The 15,779-nt window shown below is 36.6% G+C and overlaps 1 protein-coding gene across 14 annotated transcripts in view; it reads right to left on the bottom strand.

Annotated features, from left to right (window-relative positions):
• Positions 1-15,779, bottom strand: part of LOC118267389 (echinoderm microtubule-associated protein-like 2) — a 64,832-nt gene that overhangs the window by 11,497 nt on the left and 37,556 nt on the right. For 5 of the 14 annotated variants that reach the window (XM_050694269.1, XM_050694272.1, XM_050694276.1 and 2 more), the window contains 5 exons: positions 13,545-13,653; positions 12,957-13,091; positions 11,975-12,091; positions 10,906-10,977; positions 3,799-3,963 (listed from right to left, as the gene is read on the bottom strand). In XM_050694269.1, coding sequence (XP_050550226.1) covers positions 3,799-3,963; positions 10,906-10,977; positions 11,975-12,091; positions 12,957-13,091; positions 13,545-13,653 — 598 coding nt within the window. The remainder of the gene's footprint in view (positions 1-3,798; positions 3,964-10,905; positions 10,978-11,974; positions 12,092-12,956; positions 13,092-13,544; positions 13,654-15,779) is intronic. The other 9 variants (XM_050694273.1, XM_050694274.1, XM_050694271.1 and 6 more) reach the window with 4 other exon arrangements.

Here is a 15,779-nt window from a genome sequence, read left to right as displayed (position 1 = left end):
AAAGTGTGCTCTAAGACGACACATGTTACGAACCACATGGATACAAGACACAATACAAAGATTCAGTATTATTTTGTTTGCGATATAGGTATCGTGTAGTTTGCGGCTGGTAGTGGTCAAACCTTGAGCCACAACTGGAATAGGTTTAGTATTTCGTGTGGTACTAGCATGTCCTACATTAAGTTGCGTGTTTTACAACTAGCATATTAGTTCAATGTTCTGCTTAAATAAATTGTTTTTGTAGGTTCAACAGCCGGTAAATTCATAGTGTTTCTATGAAATGTAACCTAAATTGAGTGCTGAAGTGTCTCAAATAATTTGGTCCAATCAAATTCAAGGCTTTTGTCGGCATTGGAGTTGGTCAATTGAGAAGTATCCTATTTTGGCGATGTCGTTACATTTATGTTATCCATTGGCGTTTAAAATTAGGTACAATTTATCCCATAAACATTAAGATACGCACATTGGTAATCAACCCAGATCAATATGATAAATACAAAGTATTTGTCTACTATTTGTAAGACATTTAAATTACCGGTGGTGACACAGAGGCTATTACTCAATTCGTTGAAAAGCTTGGGTGACCAAGCGTTAGCTGCCTTGGGTTAATGGAGGAGATTGCAGTATTTCAAAGACAAAAGCGCAATTTCCTACAGACTTAGCAGTCGGTAATTGTTGGCAAGATGGCTGCCAGTTTTGTACTGGGATATCATTTAGTTTCGGTATAAGAATTCTTTAGAAAAAGCTTGTTGAGTTTTCATGTTGTAGTCTAATTTTGTAGTATGGAACTTATTTTATCATGTTGTTTGTTAAATATTTACCACACAGTTTTAGAAAGTTGGTAATGAACATCAGTACATGTATGTAATGTGTACGCTTTCAAATGTGGGTGACATATTATTCTGCGGGCCTATAGATAAACGGTTTCAGTAGGTACTTAAATAACTAATTATCACAAAAAGAGAGATATTTGGACTACCAAATTAGCTTATAACAGTTCACCAATTACTCCTAATTGGATAAACACTCCGAAGGTACGACATCACATAATGACTGTCATTAAAAGGGATGATTGCAGCACGGTGTCGTGTTTTGGAATAATTCCAAGTTAGGATCGCATGTAGGCGGGTATTGCTTGGCCCACAATTGGTAAATTGGTCAATGAATTTCATTCAATATAGAGCTACTGGCGATAATGTTTAAGGCAGACTCTTACGGAAATGTATTAACTGCTTTATGACGCATTGTGTTGATAAGAAGTCATTTCTTTATGAGATTCTTTTAGTTCTTGATACCTATTGTATGTATTATTTTATTCTATTAAGGTATATAATAGAGTGATATGGAAATTCCGACAAAGAATACATAAATACCTGTGCATTCATATTGATGCTGGAATCTAAAAAAATATATCTAGTATCTCTATAAAGTCTAAGTCAAAGTCAATTTTTTTTCTCACCTTTTATACCTTCCCCGGACTTCCAAAAATAATCAAGACCTACATGCCAAATCGATCTAGCCGTTCTCGAGTTTTAGCGAAACTAACGAACAGAAATTGATTTTTATATGCCCAAGAGCTAGACCGGGAAGGCACTATTGAACGTCAAATACATTATTGCACATTGCATTTTGCAATTTGTAACCTTATAGTCTGGTAACATGTGCCAATTATCTCACCATATGGCTGACAATCTGACACTGTTACCCATTTTGGTAATCCTCACTGAACTTTTCATCGAAACGAGTTCTTTCAGCATTGACCTGTTCACATTGACCTTGTAAAAATTACGTAATGACCAGTCTAAAAGATTAATAGTACATTGAAGTCCCACAGGTGATAAAATAACAACGCGTGTGACATTTAATTTACTAAAGTAACTCTTTTACTTCAATGCGACGAATTAATTATGTTGGTACTAATACTAAGCTAGGCCTTTGTTATTATAATTACTTGTTAAGTAGGTATTCATTACGATTTATTCAGGTTTGTAGTCCATATACATATCAAATATTGAAGTGATGTTACCGGAGGCTCAATTACTTAAATCCCAATCTTCCCAATTCCCGATTCCCCAACAACCCTTAAATTCCTAACCCCCAAAAGGCCGACAATGCACTTGTAATCTGGTGTTTCGGGTGTCCAAAGGCGGTGACGATTGCTTACCATCAGGTGATTCGTCTGCTCATTTACCGACTTATACCATAAAAAAGGCCAGCGAGCTGCACTTTCAGATAAAAACTGCGTACTTTTAGATTGCAATCTTATCTGTCAATCGAGAAGTTTATGCCAAAGGCGGTGATGTAATGTAAGCAATTGGTATTTGAGCTGTTTACAACAATTTTAAGAGAAATGCCATTCATAACACTTTCTTCCGTTCTTTATTAACAAAGATCTGTATAATTGTCTCGCCAAGCTTGACTGACCAAGCGTTAATTGTTATAAATAGCTCTCGAGCTCATGATTTCTCCGATACTATTAAGTTTATGCGCGGTCTATCTTTTAATCAGTTTACGACCGACTATCTAGTGTGGTTAACACAAGATTGGCTTTTGGGAATCATTTGGAGACTGCGATAATACATTTTAACCGAGTGCCAATAAAGGAGGGTTATTTTTGAGTAGGTATCAGTAAAGATTTCTGTGCATTCCTTTTTATACGAATGTACGCTTCTTAATGATTGAGACAGACTGATGGATAATGAAATAAAACGCTTTGACTTTGACCAAAGAGAGTCAAACTGATAAAACGCATGACTATCGGTCAGCCCACCCATTTTGCGAAATGTAGCAATGTGTAAATAAACACAAATACATTGCTACATTTAGCAATGCAATTGTGTTTATTTATGGAACAATGTTTGTACGTATGTGTGTATAGGGAAAAGTTGACAATGTTATCAAACAGAACTGTATGGCTATCGATAATAGTGTTTGAACAACATCGATAAATTTTCCTTTACCATGAATTTTATAACGCAACATTTTTTTTGTTCTATATACGTCTCAATTATTTGATCAATTTATTTGTCTAGACCGTATCTATCGTATGACATCATGTTACCAAGAAATAACTACGGACATGACATAGAAAGCGATATATTTTTATTACAATAAGGTTGTTTTTCGTCTGACACATTTCTACCTGTCCTGTGTCCATTACGATTACTACATGTATTATTAAAATATAAATTAATGGATTTGTTATCTGAATATCTTTGACCTTGGAAAGCTTGTGGTCGATATCGTCTGGCATGAGGTAGGCTCGTTAATTATTCAACAGGAAGGTTTTGTGGTATTTGTGGGGAATACGTTATAGATTAAAATGTGATTTGAATGATGTTTGACAGCGTAAAACCTGAAGTTTGTATAAACAAAGTCTATACGTTGTGGAAACGCACATACATTTGGAAGTAAAGAAACGACCCAACAATCGTTTTTTAATTTTTCATTGCTTGATAAATATTTTTTGATACAAATACGTTATTAATTGGTAAAGTATGTTATGAAAGGCAATTTTATCACCTTTAAAATGAGAGTGTATTGTGTATGTTTAAAGCTACAGAGGGTTCTTTAAAATGCAAAAAAGATGGCTCCGTTTCTTTGCTCCCAAGTGTACAATATGGTACGTTTAAAATCCGAAGTGACACGGATAGAAAATCCTAACATACAACTGTTGGGTAGTAGCCCGCCAGGCTAGACATGACCACCTCACCTTATCGAAGGATCCTTCCTTTTCCAAACTTACGAAACGGGCATCACACCCAGTTTCCTAAAGAGTAATTACCATATAAGCCTCACCTGTATCCATAGGCCCACTCCAGCTTCAGTTTGCTCTGTGGTGGTGGAGCGACCTTCGCAGGGTCCAGGCCTTCATGCTCGCTGGGCCCGTACAGCACCACGGGCCGGCCTCGCAGGTACATGCGCATGGTACCATCTTCCTCGTTGTACTGACAAGTGTGGGTGCTGCAATAGATATTCATTATGATATGTTGGGACTTATTGTCACGTCTTAGGGAATGTACCATTCCATGCTCTGTTTATTTATTTGTCCACTGCTTTCAGTTAGGAAGTGGGTTGTAGCAGTGGAGGATTCAACATGCGGAGATCCTGTAGCAGATTTAGTTTCTATTGAGGGATCTCGATATTATAAGGCCTTATGGTATAAGATTCAAATTGAACAATAGTTGTTAGTTGATATTTTGCCCTTGTTAAAAGATTTTCTTCTTCATTAAAGCTTGGTGCATGCCTTTTTAGTTTTATTCTTTGTTTTTAAAAAAGATAAGAAGATGTAATGCACCGATGGCCATCTATTTTAGATGATAAAACAAGTTGTTTGCAAGAGAGATAAGAAATAAGAATGTTTGCAGATAAAATTGAAAACTGATGTTTCTTCACTCTGCATTTTTTTTAAAAGGGAAAAAATACTATATACAGGGTTAAAGGGTAAGTCGACCTAAATCCTTTAAGACGTGATAGTTTACATCATTCCTGACTGATTTGACCATGGGACCCCATATCCCAAACTTAACCGTTTTCAAATTATCGGCATTTTAACTTTTTTGATAAAATTTCCCATTATTTTGGCTATTTCTCCCTTGTTTTGTCTTTGGTGGCTAAATTTTGTTTTGTTTTTGCTTTTTTGTGTAGTAGATTAGTTGCTTTATTATTTAGAAAACTAAAACTGTAAATAACTGTACCAACTGAGTCGTAGCAGACGATCGAATGTTAAAAAAGTAAATAAATTTGTGATAAGTTGTTTTTCTTTGTAAGATATTTAAAAAAAAGTCTATGACAACTGTTCTGCAAATGAGCGTTAAAATATCTACAATTCTTCAGCTTTCTGATAAGGTATAACATGATAGGGAATAATTTGAATTCTTTGCCAAAACATCGATGAAGTACTACAAGGTAGTAATAAGAATATCGATATTTAAGCTTCAAATTTAACTTGAGTCAGATAACAAAATAAAACAAACTGGTTCACTTCACTTCAGAAGGAGTGTCAGGGAGTGGCTTTTTTTTTTTGAGTGGAGAAAATCATCCAATGACTTCTCCCACTTTGGGCGAGGCGAGAGGGAGTGTCAGACTCTTACTGACTAAAAATCATACGATCGTACTCCTGCTTTTCGAGCCGGAGCCCCGATAAACCCGCTAGGTAGTCCGCAGCTCCGGATCAGGCATCAGCCCTACTGGGCTCCATCTGTGGTGGTCTGATGGCTCTTTGAGGCGCGCGCGGAACGCTACGCGTCGCACGCACAGGTCTGGTTCTGTTCGGGCGGTGAGCTACCCTTGCTCGCCGTCCGCAGGCCCGCACTGGACACTAATTATCCCAATAAGTGGATCGGGAGAGGCGGACCTGTACCGTGGCCAGCTAGAAGTTCAGACCTGACCCCTATGGATTTTTATGTGTGCGCCTCAAAGAGCCATCAGACCACCACAGATGGGGCCCAGTAGGGCTGATGCCTGATCCGGAGCTGCGGACTACTTAGCGGGTTTACCGGGGCTCCGGCTCGAAAAGCAGGAGTAGGAACAGGGTGGTTTTTAGTCAGTAAGAGTCTGACACTCCCTCTCGCCTCGCTCAAGGTGGGAGAAGACATTGGATGATTTTCCCCACTCAAAAAAAGCCACTCCCTGACACTCCTTCTGAAGTGAAGTGAACCAGTTTGTTTTATTTTGTTATCTGACTCAAGTTAAATTTGAAGCTTAAATATCGATATTCTTATTACTACCTTGTAGTACTTCATCGATGTTTTGGCAAAGAATTCAAATTATTCCCTATCATGTTATACCTTATCAGAAAGCTGAAGAATTGTAGATATTTTAACGCACATTTGCAGAACAGTTGTCATAGACTTTTTTTAAATATCTTACAAAGAAAAACAACTTATCACAAATTTATTTACTTTTTTTAACATTCGATCGTCTGCTACGACTCAGTTGGTACAGTTATTTACAGTTTTAGTTTTCTAAATAATAAAGCAACTAATCTACTACACAAAAAAGCAAAAACAAAACAAAATTTAGCCACCAAAGACAAAACAAGGGAGAAATAGCCAAAAAAATGGGAAATTTTATCAAAAAAGTTAAAATGCCGATAATTTGAAAACGGTTAAGTTTGGGATATGGGGTCCCATGGTCAAATCAGTCAGGAATGATGTAAACTATCACGTCTTAAAGGATTTAGGTCGACTTACCCTTTAACCCTGTATACTTTATAGGTACCTACAGCAAGTACAATAAACTTTGTTTAAAGGGCTGATTCATGTTTTTTATAAACTTGCTTTCAAGAAATACAAATGTTGTAACATGACATACAGGGAAAAATAATTTCTGCGAATAAAACGTGAATTCACTTAAGACTAAAACGTAAACAAACACTTATTGGTATGTTATTAAAAGCAGTACTTAATTAGTAATTATACAATATGTTAATGTGAGATGTATAAGTGCAATATGTTAGTAAATATTAGAAAACAAGACACACAAATCAGAGATATATAAACAAGTAAATATATGTACACAGCATAGAAGACCAAGACCTGGTTGTTGTTAAAAAAATGTTTGTAAATAACAACATAGTGGTAATACGTTGTTGTCCACAGGGCTTACCTTATCTAAATAAGTACCTATGTATAGTATATTCCTTTTAATTAAGTCCAATAGTTTACTAATTCCTCACGCAATTTATTTTCCGTATTTTTACAATATCTCTTTTATTATTAGATTATTGAGGTCATAACTTTACATACAAATTAAAAGCATTTTACCTGATGTCTAATCAGTACTTGTATGTAGTAGATTTATGTATTTTAATACCTAGACTATAAAGGACAAATGATAGGGAAAATTCTAGTATGGGGACACGCAGTGAAACTTTACGAGACAAAAATATAGTTTATGTATGAAATGTTTCAGTTAATGTCGTCTGAGAAGCTGAAGAGTAAGCTAGAGTCGATTAGGAACTAAATAGAAATGTGTAGATATGGAAAAAAAACACGAAATCCTCACACTGATGATATCTAGACGATATGATGAGACATTCAGCGCCGCCCACCATAAGTTTAATAAGTTAGTTGAAGCATTATTTTAGCAAAGAATAAGTCACCGCTCCGCAAACACACAAAAGCCTGAATTCGCAAAAAATCCCAAGCGAACTTACATCGAGGTGAATGACATTGTTACTTCCAAGATGCGTTTAGCATCGGCCCACTATTTACAAAAATATATTATAGCCACCCGCGCAGTAAGCCAGCGTCCAACTACACGACACTAAATAATCTAGAATAAAATACACATGTGTTATGCTTTTATACACAAATATAATGATATGATCATCAACGCTCACTGATAACATCAGTGAATGTACTATGCCTACGTATCGGACAGCTGTACTATTTACAAACAAATTAAATAAATTGTTGAAGTAATCTACTTAAGTGAGCAACCTGCGAACTAATAGTTGTACAAATCAATTTAGTTTAATTTATTTAATTAAAATGTACCTAAAGAAAAGGTGCCGGTGTTGCTAAGGATAATATCAATTCAGTAATAACTGTAAACATTTCTAAAATATTAGAAAAAAGTAACTGTTTTTACCCTTCTTCCATGGCGCCAAAAGATCTGTCAGTAAAATTCTTTTTTTAAAGTCAAATAAGGCAAAGGATATCGAGTATACGGCCACGAACTTTTTTAAAACCGGTATGCGAGACACGGTCGCGTTTCATACAGCCGGCTGCCGAGAATATCTTAGCCAGACTGCGTGCGGTAAAGAATGAGCTAACCATGAAGTTAGTTTCAAGTTTACTACTTGAACCGCAGGAGTTGTTCCATTTCCATTGCTGAGTTTTATCAACTGTTCATTTCTACTTTAATGGAATAAACGGCAATGTAATTGAAGCAATGAGCATTTGCCCTAATGACTATAGCATCATTGTACGAGTTTCGCGAATACTTCTATAACTGTAGTGAGTCATCGTCATGATTGAACAATGTCAGCGGTGACGTTTAGTAGGATTTAAGGATATTATCGTTTTACAGGTGATGTTGTTGACTAGATAATGGGCACAATTGTACAACGTTCCTGTGTCAAGGTCAAACATCATACATTAAATTAGACGTCACCTATTTGTTTTATTTTTAAACTGCTGCCAACAGATTTTTTATAGAAAGATCATTTTGGCTCATGAAAGAGAAAATAGAGCACATATACTAAGACTGGATTTGTAGTGGAATAATGCAAAATACGAGTATGTATGCAAATGAGAGGAAAATATGTATAAATTCATCTTCAATATCCTTAACAAGTAGGTAGTAAGTTAATAACTAACCATTTAATTTAATATAAAAATAATACTGGAAACTGATTAATAATATTATGAGGATATATTTAATATTCACAACAAATGACATTTGAATATGCTAAAAACAATTTGAGCATTTCTGTCAATTGTCTAACAAAATGCCCAGCCCCAAAAATCCATTTTGTATTCATAAATATTTAACTCCGAATAATCTTACAAAGAAATACGTAACAATATTTTGTCTCCATTCTTTAATCTATGACTAATTCAGTTTAGAAACAGTTTCAGCTAGTGTCCAAAAACGGAGCAGTTTCATTAAACGACACGGTGGCTCAGATTAACATTTAAATGATGAATATAATAAAACGCTCATCAATTTCTCAGTGGCTGGCAGCTTCCTGGGACAAAATGATATATTTGAGCCACCCACGCGATATCTAAGTGGCTCTATTATTCTATAAATTCTATTCAATACATTCTTCTACATAGACAACTAGGGATTGAACTAAATCAAGTGTATAAGCCGAAAAAAGGACGAATGACAATGGCGATAGCAACTTGTTAAGTTAATTAATTTTTTCGATGCGCTTTTCTGATTTGAACATAAACTTTAAAATCACGGGAACCGCCTTCTTAGTCAGGATCAAAATACTATGCTGGAAACCACATCAAAATCGGCTAAACGCGAGATATTCGCGCACATACAACCATACAGGTCAAACTGGGAACCTCCTTTTTTGAAGTTGGTCAAAAAGCGAGCAGAGCTCTTGTTTAAATGGGATTTTAAGGCGTGGCTTTTAAAATTTCCTAAGTATATTTATTTTGCTTCAAAAATGTAAAGTATCCTCAAATCCAGAGCGGAATTTTACACCACAACCAAAATATTATAAGGTCTATTCTGACATAACATTCCGTTCTACCTAAAGCCGAGTTTAACATATTAATGTCTCGGCATAAGCCGAAAGCCGACAGTAATCCCAACACTAAAGACTATGATGTGATGGACGGCCATTACACAGCAATCAGATGCGCTAGCGTGGGCATTGTTACACAATACACAAGTTTTTGTTCCTCTACCGACCATACAAATTACCATGCGAACCTGTCAATGTATTTCTATGCAAATATCAAGATTATTAGCGATCGTACTAATAAGAAATACATACGGTTGGTTGGTAAAACATGCATTCAATAATTTCTGCAGTTCGTGGTCGACTTGACGAGGTAAAATAAGTGTTTGGGCATGAAGCTTTGGTATTGTGACTCAAAGGTCTCATTGGCGGTGGCACGGGCATTGGATCGCTCGATTCCCTGCAACATGGTTGAGTTGGGCGGTGCTGGTGTACGTGTCATGTTCGTGAACGGGCGCTGTCAACTGGGACTGGTCAGCTCCAGACTGCATTAAGATTGTTGTCCTCAGGGTTATTTTCTTTTTCTATCACTTTGACTAAATATTAGTTTTACATTGTTCTCACATAGTTGAACCAATCGAAACAATGTAACCATGAATTGTATTGTGAATCTGATTGGAAAAGAGTAACCTATGGAGTTTCTTGCTCGTTCTTCTCCATAGGAATCTACACTTTGGAACGAGCAAATAGCTTCACTAGAGGACTGACCGACAGACTGACGTTATTAATATTATTATATTTGCTTTGACGTTCAAAAGTGCCTTCCTGGTCTAATTGAAATAAATAATTTTGACTTTTGACTTTGACTTTGTGGCCTCTGTATTGCAGTAGACTAATCTTCACAATGGAATTAGTTACATAACTGCAAAGGATTGTCTTGTAACATATTAAGTGTACTTCTACAACGCCCTCTGGTGGTATAGCAACGTCCTTGTTGGAAGTTTTGTCTCGACTTTGCATTCTTACGTTCATAGTACGGTATGTAGGCAAATTGAAGTTTTATTCGATATGTGTAAATTGAGTAAGTATTCAGTTGTATCTGACAATTTCCGACAAATATTCATTCACAACTACAGTACACATGTCTTAACATAATATGTATGTATATACCTAGCCACATACATGGCGTATCGTCACAGACCAATAGATCTCAAGGTCATCCATTATACATCTCCAGTAGAGTAGCATCTGTTACGTCAACTCTAAATAACCTGTAATTGTCGGTTTTTGCACCAGGCCCACTAATGATTACTGATTACCTCGTAAATATTTGATTGGATGTAGTTAAACAAATATTTAAGCTTGAATTCTTTTCGGTGGTCAAGTTCTCTCATCATTTGTCGTTTAAGAGAAATAAAGTGAGGAAAATCCAGTGGAGGATTACCCAGAAATTAATATTTAAGTTCATACGCAGTATCTTTGTTTAGTGAATATGTTCTAGCATGCTTACTACAAGTTATAGCTTATTCTTAATCAAACATCAGTCATTAAATAATTTTAAGGCTACCATAATGATGCACTTAGATCTAAGTAATGTTAATTTGAATATCACCCTTCGGTTGTCCGTAAATCAAGTTAATACCACCACCGTATCTGCAAAAACTTTAAACTAAAAAAAACTCCAAACGCATTCAAGTTAGTCCCAGTAGTGTTACGAGCCCATCACCAACCAACGTCAACGTTCACTAACTTACCCATGTTTCAGAATCGGTCCATTTTGTGACGGCTTAGAATATAAGTTTAGCAACGACTTTGTTGTAGTGAATCTAGAGAGAGTACAAAAAACAATTAGACATTACAGGAAAATAAGGAATGAGGGCTATCGTGTCAGGTATTTTAGCAAATGGCGCTAGTGAGCATTTAGGTCCTTTGTTGCATACATTATACAATATAAATATTTTTTTATTATAATCTCTTTTGTATAATAACAATTGTGGGACAAAAAATACGGTTTATTCATGTAAATAAACCATTCGAGAAAATCCCAACTAGTTTCAAGTCACACAGGGAGTTTGCGGCGTCTTGAAACTAGGCAAATCTTTTCTCGAATGGTTAACCAGGTTATTAGTTAAACAGGACCATGCGCTACTATCGCCATCTAGTGATACGAAAACGATAGCCCTCATTGTGATAGCAAGAGTTTGACAAATTGCATTGAAATTGGCGCTAGTGTAGAGTTGTAGGTAGAAAACTAATTGCGTGCGCAAAATAAAGAGCAAATGAAATATTTTAAGCGTGTTTGATTTGAGGCCTCGAAGTAAGCGGTGGTAGTGTTTATACAGCTGAGAATTTAAGTCTCCCCCCTTCAAGTCCTACTTCTTGTATTAAAACAAATTGATGTTATTTGATTAAAATTGTATAAAGTATCAGATTTATTTATGGACGATGGAATTTTCACTCGTAAAGTTTTGACTCATCCATTCTCTCATGAGATTCATTTGTTCCTGCTAAGGAACGAATAACGGAGTGAGTTCAACCAACACTCCAACTTTAAACTTTGTCAGGCGAAGTTTTGAGGATTACCTCTTAATTGGTTTTTCTGATTATACCTTCCTTTTTTTAAAATAACTATCGTGAGACGTTGGTTGAACATCGCCGCCGCGTCTGCCCATGATGAAGAGTCCCTCTGAGACTCAAAAATAGTACAGCTTTTCTCCATTACTTTACGAGGGTAAACCGTGATTTTTAGTTAATATAGCTACCTTATTAACATCTTTAGTACAGTCCCACTTACTCCGAGGCGGCATAGTAACATGAACATACCTAGTGCTGGGCAGCAGACCCTGGGCGTTGAAGTCTCCGGTGGAGTTCCAGCGCTTGGTGAGGTTGTTGACCCCGGGCGAGGCGCTCTGGTTGCTGGACGTAGAGTTGTTTCGTGATCTAGATGCCAACGATATCACTACCATACTAGCATACTATCCAACTAGCTCGCTAGGCTACTTACTATGGCAATGGCTTGGGAAGCAAGCGGCTAGTTGAGCTGAAGTCTACATTTCTAGTTGTTGTTTCTTCATTAAGCTACTGAGTAAAACTTCCTCTAAGCTAGAGAGTATATTTTGTTAAAGAATCAACTAGCCGATTCTTGTATTAAAAGGTGGAAAAGTAGCTATAGCTTCATCTAATGAGTCTGTCAGTGAAAGATTTTATAGAATACTATTTATTTAGTTAAACGGTGCGTGATATGTATTTATGGCAACTTATTGTGAATTTAATTATCTAATGATATTTTGCAATGGTAACTTACTTTTATTTAACTATCAATACAACAGCATCGTAATGGAATCCCATTCTTGGTACGAATAAGATGTACGTAAAATACAGATACCTCATTCTATAGAAGGTACTATACCCAGAATTATATTCTCATACAGTTAATTTTCTTACTCTCGAACCCAAATAATAATTTTAAGTCTAATACCACATAAATATACAATGAGATAGGTACACATTTCACTAGACTAGACCCTTACTAAGAGTTTGCTTTACGTTGAACGAAAACGAAACGAGAGCGTTCGGCGATCTGATTGGCCGGCGCGAATGTACCAACCAATCAGTGCACGGACGTACTCTCATGTCCATCTCGTTAAACATAAAACAAACTACCTAGTACTAAACCCCTAAACAGATCAAAGTCTTCCTAACTGTCAAATTACTTCAAGAGATTCTCGACCTTATTACAAGATGATTTTAACGTCTATACTAAGCTTTTGCTTCTACAATTTCTTTTATGATATGAGATGTATACCTGTAAGGTTGTAAGGGTGCATGGTGTGGTGCTGGAGTGGCGCGGGGCGAGGGTGATGGGGCTGGTGACAGTGATGAGGAAGACGCTGGCGAGTCCGACTGCAGGGAACCCGTTGACTGGTGCTGAGGACCGCGTCTGAGGAGATGAAGTCTTAAATTAGTTTCTCCAGTCTACCTAGACCTCTAAGGCTGATGCCTGATCCGAAGCTGCGGACTACCTAGCGAGTTTACCGGGGCTCCGGCTCGAATGGCAGAAGTAGGAACGGGGTGGTTTTTAGTCAGTAAGGGTTTGACACTCCCTCTCGCCTCGCCCAAGGCGGGAGAAGTCATTGCATGATTTGGCCCTCTTAAAAAAAGTGTAAGGTTTTTGACTCTCTGAAGCAGACAATTTGATAGTTACTATGTAAACATTGTACACACAATCAGTAAGCCCATGAAATAGTTGTTGCAGTGGTTGGACGACCGGCACAAATTAATGTTCCGGGTCTAGGAGTGATGTGTATGTGAATTTGTATGTTTGTAACAAACCCTCCTTGCCAGAAAATTCTAGTGTGAAGTCACTTTTTTAAGTCAATAGCGTAATAATTACCTTTGTGGGAGTGAGGATATATTGGAGCCGTAACTGGAGGTCCTCTTGGCAGTCTCCCGGTACGAGGGTTGCTTCAGTCGTAGTTCCCTGGTGGGGGTACCCGTAGAACCTGGAAATAAAGAGAATAAGAGGTTATTAAGAGAGTCAAAATATTTCTATGTACTTAATCTAGTCTTCAGTCGGAACGCGACACGCCGTACAATCGGGCCTGGTTCTAGTCGGACGGCGAGCTACCCTTGCTCGCTGTCCACTGATCCTAATTTAATCCGCTGTCCGTATTTTAATCAGGCTACTACTTACTCAAGAGCTTCACGGATTAGGCAATACGCAGTGTAAAAACATAAGTAACATCTAGATTGATTTTGAAATTTTCATACCTAGTACATAATTAGTAATTTCCCAGAAAAAAGCTTTTATTCGTAAATAACTATTCGCGTAAAAAGAGCACACGCCCCTAATTTACTTACAAAGCGTATGTAGAAATTAATTAATTATACTTTAATTAAGGAAATTAGCATGATTTCCCATAATTATAATAGAGTGGTTCGCTTTAACATACTCATTTAGACGGATAGCTTCCGTGGGATAGTGAATCGAAGAGCTTGTTCTCAAACGATTGGTCGATGAACTAGAAAGACCTGCTCAATAAGGTGAAGGTGATTTGAAGATTTATATCAATTTGGGAACTTATATGAAGTTGTTGGAGAGTTTTATCGTATGTAACTTGATAACTGAACCGAATTTTATGAGATTAAGTTAATGAGATCTGATAATAGATTTGTGTCAGATTCATTCCGGAACAGTCATCAGTTACTTAAACTAACTTACCGTATTCTAAGCAACAAGTTTTATTTTTGTGGGAGGATAATCATCCAATTACTTCTCTCGCCTTGGGCGATGCGAAAGGGAGTGTCAAACTCTTACTGACTAAAAACCGGATCTAGCTTGGAAGCAACAAGCTTGGACTTAAAATTTTGCCAAATCATAACAGTAGTCTCAGCCCCTATGACATAGTGACTATCGAGACTAATTAACTAATATACTCCAAGGTACTAGGCACATATAATTGATAGGAGATACATCTAACTATAATACATTACTTCGTGCGTACACCATATTAACACTGTCCTACATTTAATAACATAATCGGAACGCGTCAACCGAATGATATATTATGAAAGGCTAGCTTAATGTACCGGTGCACTGGCCAGGTCATGTAACTATTAATTTAGTGCATTAAATATAAAAACTATAGCCAACAGTGAAAGGATAATGTTTCGTAAATATTGATTTATACGCGCCATGTTGTAATAATTAATTTTGTATGGAGTTTTATCAACATTTTTATTACTAAACGCTCTTAGTATCGGAATTTTCGGGCGTGAAGTAGGTACACTTTAACTAGTCTGTTTGTATGCTAAGATGCATGGAAGTGATGTCCCTTCATCATCATCATCATCACCAATCGGAAGACGTCTAATGTTGAACAAAGGCCCCCTTCCTCCACGTAGAACAAGCATTGTCTCTTACAGTCTTCCCAATCCCCGGTTCCCCAACAACCTTCAAATTCCTAACCCCAAAAGATCGGCAACGCACTTGTAACGTTCTCTGGTGTTGCGTTGGATGGGGTGTCCATGGGCGGCGGCGATTGCTTACCATTAGGTGACCCTGCCGGTATATATGTGATGGTATATATTACATAAAAACTCAGTCATAACAACATGATAAATACTATAAAACAATGAATTAACAGTTAATTTAATGATGATGTTAAAACCAAATGGCATTGTACCTAATGTACCTATCAATCAAGCTTTACGTCTAGTTTCGAAAACAAACATCGTTAATGCTTTTTTTTCTCACTGTTCGTTTTATGGTATACAATTTATTTATTCTTAAATGATTTATCGCTTGTTTATAAGAGCAATATAATTAACAACTGTTTTTAATTTACTGACCGGTAATTTTATCAAAGCTAAGGTTCGACAGTCTACTTTGAATCGGAGTCAATGGTAAACATCAAAAACGATTTAGTGCTATTAAACCCGCGACATCTAACTAATACTTATAGCTTCTGTGACAGAAGTTAATGAAGCTATGAGTTACATAATTAGACAAAAGTTCTTTCTAATACACAGTTCACTTATTAATGTTATATAATATCTATTTAACCAATTCCTCCAATAACAGATACCTATTGTTTTTTATAATAACTATCGTGAGACATACTAAATT

Source organism: Spodoptera frugiperda, chromosome 6 (genome assembly GCF_023101765.2).
Source record: "Spodoptera frugiperda isolate SF20-4 chromosome 6, AGI-APGP_CSIRO_Sfru_2.0, whole genome shotgun sequence".
NCBI classification, from domain to species: Eukaryota; Metazoa; Arthropoda; class Insecta; order Lepidoptera; family Noctuidae; genus Spodoptera; species Spodoptera frugiperda.
The sequence above is the reverse complement of the archived record's forward strand: the minus strand, read 5'-3'. Positions and strand labels throughout refer to the sequence as shown.